Genomic DNA, 2,454 nt, shown 5'->3' with positions numbered 1-2,454 from the left:
TATATATATATATATATATATATATATATATATATATATATATATATATATATATATATTGTTCAGTGTGTAGTAAGATCATAAAGAATTTAATACTTTTCGAAATATACAAGATATCTCATTTTATTATTATTTATTTTTATTTATTTAAACCTGAAATCATACAAAAAAACGTTCTCGATAAAAAATTTTAAAGGTTTAAAAAATGTATGATAGTTCTATTGGCTTTAACTTTTTATAGGGCAAGACTCCTTTTATATGACAAATGAGTTTTTTCTTTTAAACTTCATTAAAATAGTCCTTAGAGATATTTTAATATCATTTTTGAGACTGAAAAACATTTTTGATAAGAGATATCAACCGGTATAACTGTTGTACCAGTGACCCATCAGGGAAGCGTTTAGAACCACTCCAGATTCTCTCGGCCAATTCTGTGTTACTAGTACGACTTATATACCAGCGCCCTATAAAGGGTTAATCTAGTGCATGCGCTAAAATCTTTTTAAGCTCAGTTTACACTTTTTAAATAGAATCATATAGTTTTTTTTAAATACAAATCGTGATTTCTAAAATTATTCTTCACATAAAATTAAAATATAAAATAAAAAAAATTAATGCTTTCTGAGATATTTGAAATGTTATCCTAATACTTTTCATTAAATTTGTAAGATATAAAATATCTCATAAAATATTCACTTTTCAATAGCTTCGCCTTAATACTTTTGTATATAGAATGACAGAAATTTACTATAATAAAACTAATACTATAGTAATACTAATCTTTGCACACTAGTACATCGATAAATTTGTAAAATACATTGCTATTTTGTTCAAAGTTCTCCATCTTTTCTTTATAACAATTAGTTTTATTCATCGTTCTACATACAAAAGTATCAAAATGAAGTTGTCGAAAAGTAAATCTTTTACTAGATATTTCATATCTTATACTAAAAAATATCAGCATAAAATATCGCGGGAAATATTCACTTTTTGATCATTTTATATGCGTATTTTTATGTGTAAAATGACATTAGAAATCATATAAAAAAAACTATTCCATTAAAAAAAACTGAAACAAATCTTGAAAAGACCTTAACATATTCACTGTAAGATAAAAAAAAGTTAATAATATTATCATACTTCTCTTTTTAGAGTTTAAAACTTTAAAGTTTAAAACTTTTATTTAAGATATTTTTTATAGGATATCAAGTTTAGTTTATACAGTTTAATGTTTTCATTAAAACAGGATATCCTACATATATTTTTTTTTATATTTTTTATTCTAATTTGTATTATATGAACCATGCTGAAAAATATTAAGATAAAACGTGAACAATCTTGAAAAGTATTCACTTTTTGATGATTTTACTTCAATATTTTTATACACAGAACAACTTGAAGAATCAATTCATGTTGAAAACTATATTGTTTCATTAAAAAAAATTAAAGGCTGATTTACTTATAAAAACATTTGTGAAAACTCTTTAGTCCATAACATGAAAAGGAAACGTTTCATGACATAGATGTAAAATAAAATGATCAACTTTGATCCTCCTAACTGCCTCGAGTGTTGTAATATCAATTTATACAACAATATAATGTCCGAGAATGACCACTTTTTAAATGCCCAAGAGAGTTATTTTGATTCCATATAACTGTAATATTTTAAAAGTCTCATTTCATTTCTCATTATTCTTATTAATGATAGTTTCTGAATATAATTTGTAGTACATAATTTACAAAATAAAAACATTTAACATTGTAATTAAATTATGATGTTCATAATTTTTCTAAATTTAATCATTAATAATTTCTTATAGTAAAATACCATAATTATTATTTACTTTTGCTCTTTGTAATTATTACCAAAAAATTGGTAAACTGACAATAAAATATAAATTTAACCAAAATTAAAGAACTAAAATCTCAAATAATTTATATACTGTCCTTATAATATTAATAATTAAATAAAGAGCCAAAATGACTTTCTTTGGGAGAATGGGAGCATCCAAATCATAAAATAATTCGTCATATCATAATATTATCAATTTCTTTTATTATTTTTTCAACATATTTTACTTTAAAAATAATTAAAAGTCAGATTTTTTCTCTTAATTACGATAAACAAAAGTGATTTTAAAAAATTAAAATGATTCCATCAAGAGCAATCTGATGATAATATCATATATATAAAGTCTGTCCATTAATATCAGAAAAAATTTTTTACTCACCTTCCCATATGATAACGTACACAGTTTTATGAACTCAATTATGCCATCAGGAATGCTAGTCTTACTTAACCTTTTTAAATATTCTATTATATCTTCTGTTTGCAGGCCTACACTAACTGCAGCATAGAGCGAATATGCAGTTAATTTATACTAAAAAGAATTATTTAAAAAATTATTATGTATATTTATGTATGTGTGTGAGTATATATATATATATATATAT

At 22.7% G+C, this 2,454-nt stretch overlaps 1 protein-coding gene across 1 annotated transcript in view; it reads right to left on the bottom strand.

Annotated features, from left to right (window-relative positions):
• LOC116853440 (general transcription and DNA repair factor IIH helicase subunit XPB) overlaps window positions 1-2,454 on the bottom strand; it is a 19,237-nt gene that overhangs the window by 15,205 nt on the left and 1,578 nt on the right. The window contains exon 4 of the mRNA XM_032834567.1: window positions 2,232-2,381. Coding sequence (XP_032690458.1) covers window positions 2,232-2,381 — 150 coding nt within the window. The remainder of the gene's footprint in view (window positions 1-2,231; window positions 2,382-2,454) is intronic.

This window comes from Odontomachus brunneus, unplaced genomic scaffold (assembly GCF_010583005.1).
Source record: "Odontomachus brunneus isolate Ranch 3 - 2012 unplaced genomic scaffold, Obru_v1 Obru_scaffold_001, whole genome shotgun sequence".
NCBI classification, from domain to species: domain Eukaryota; kingdom Metazoa; phylum Arthropoda; class Insecta; order Hymenoptera; family Formicidae; genus Odontomachus; species Odontomachus brunneus.
Note: the sequence above shows the minus strand (reverse complement) of the source record. Positions and strands in the feature narration are given on the sequence as shown.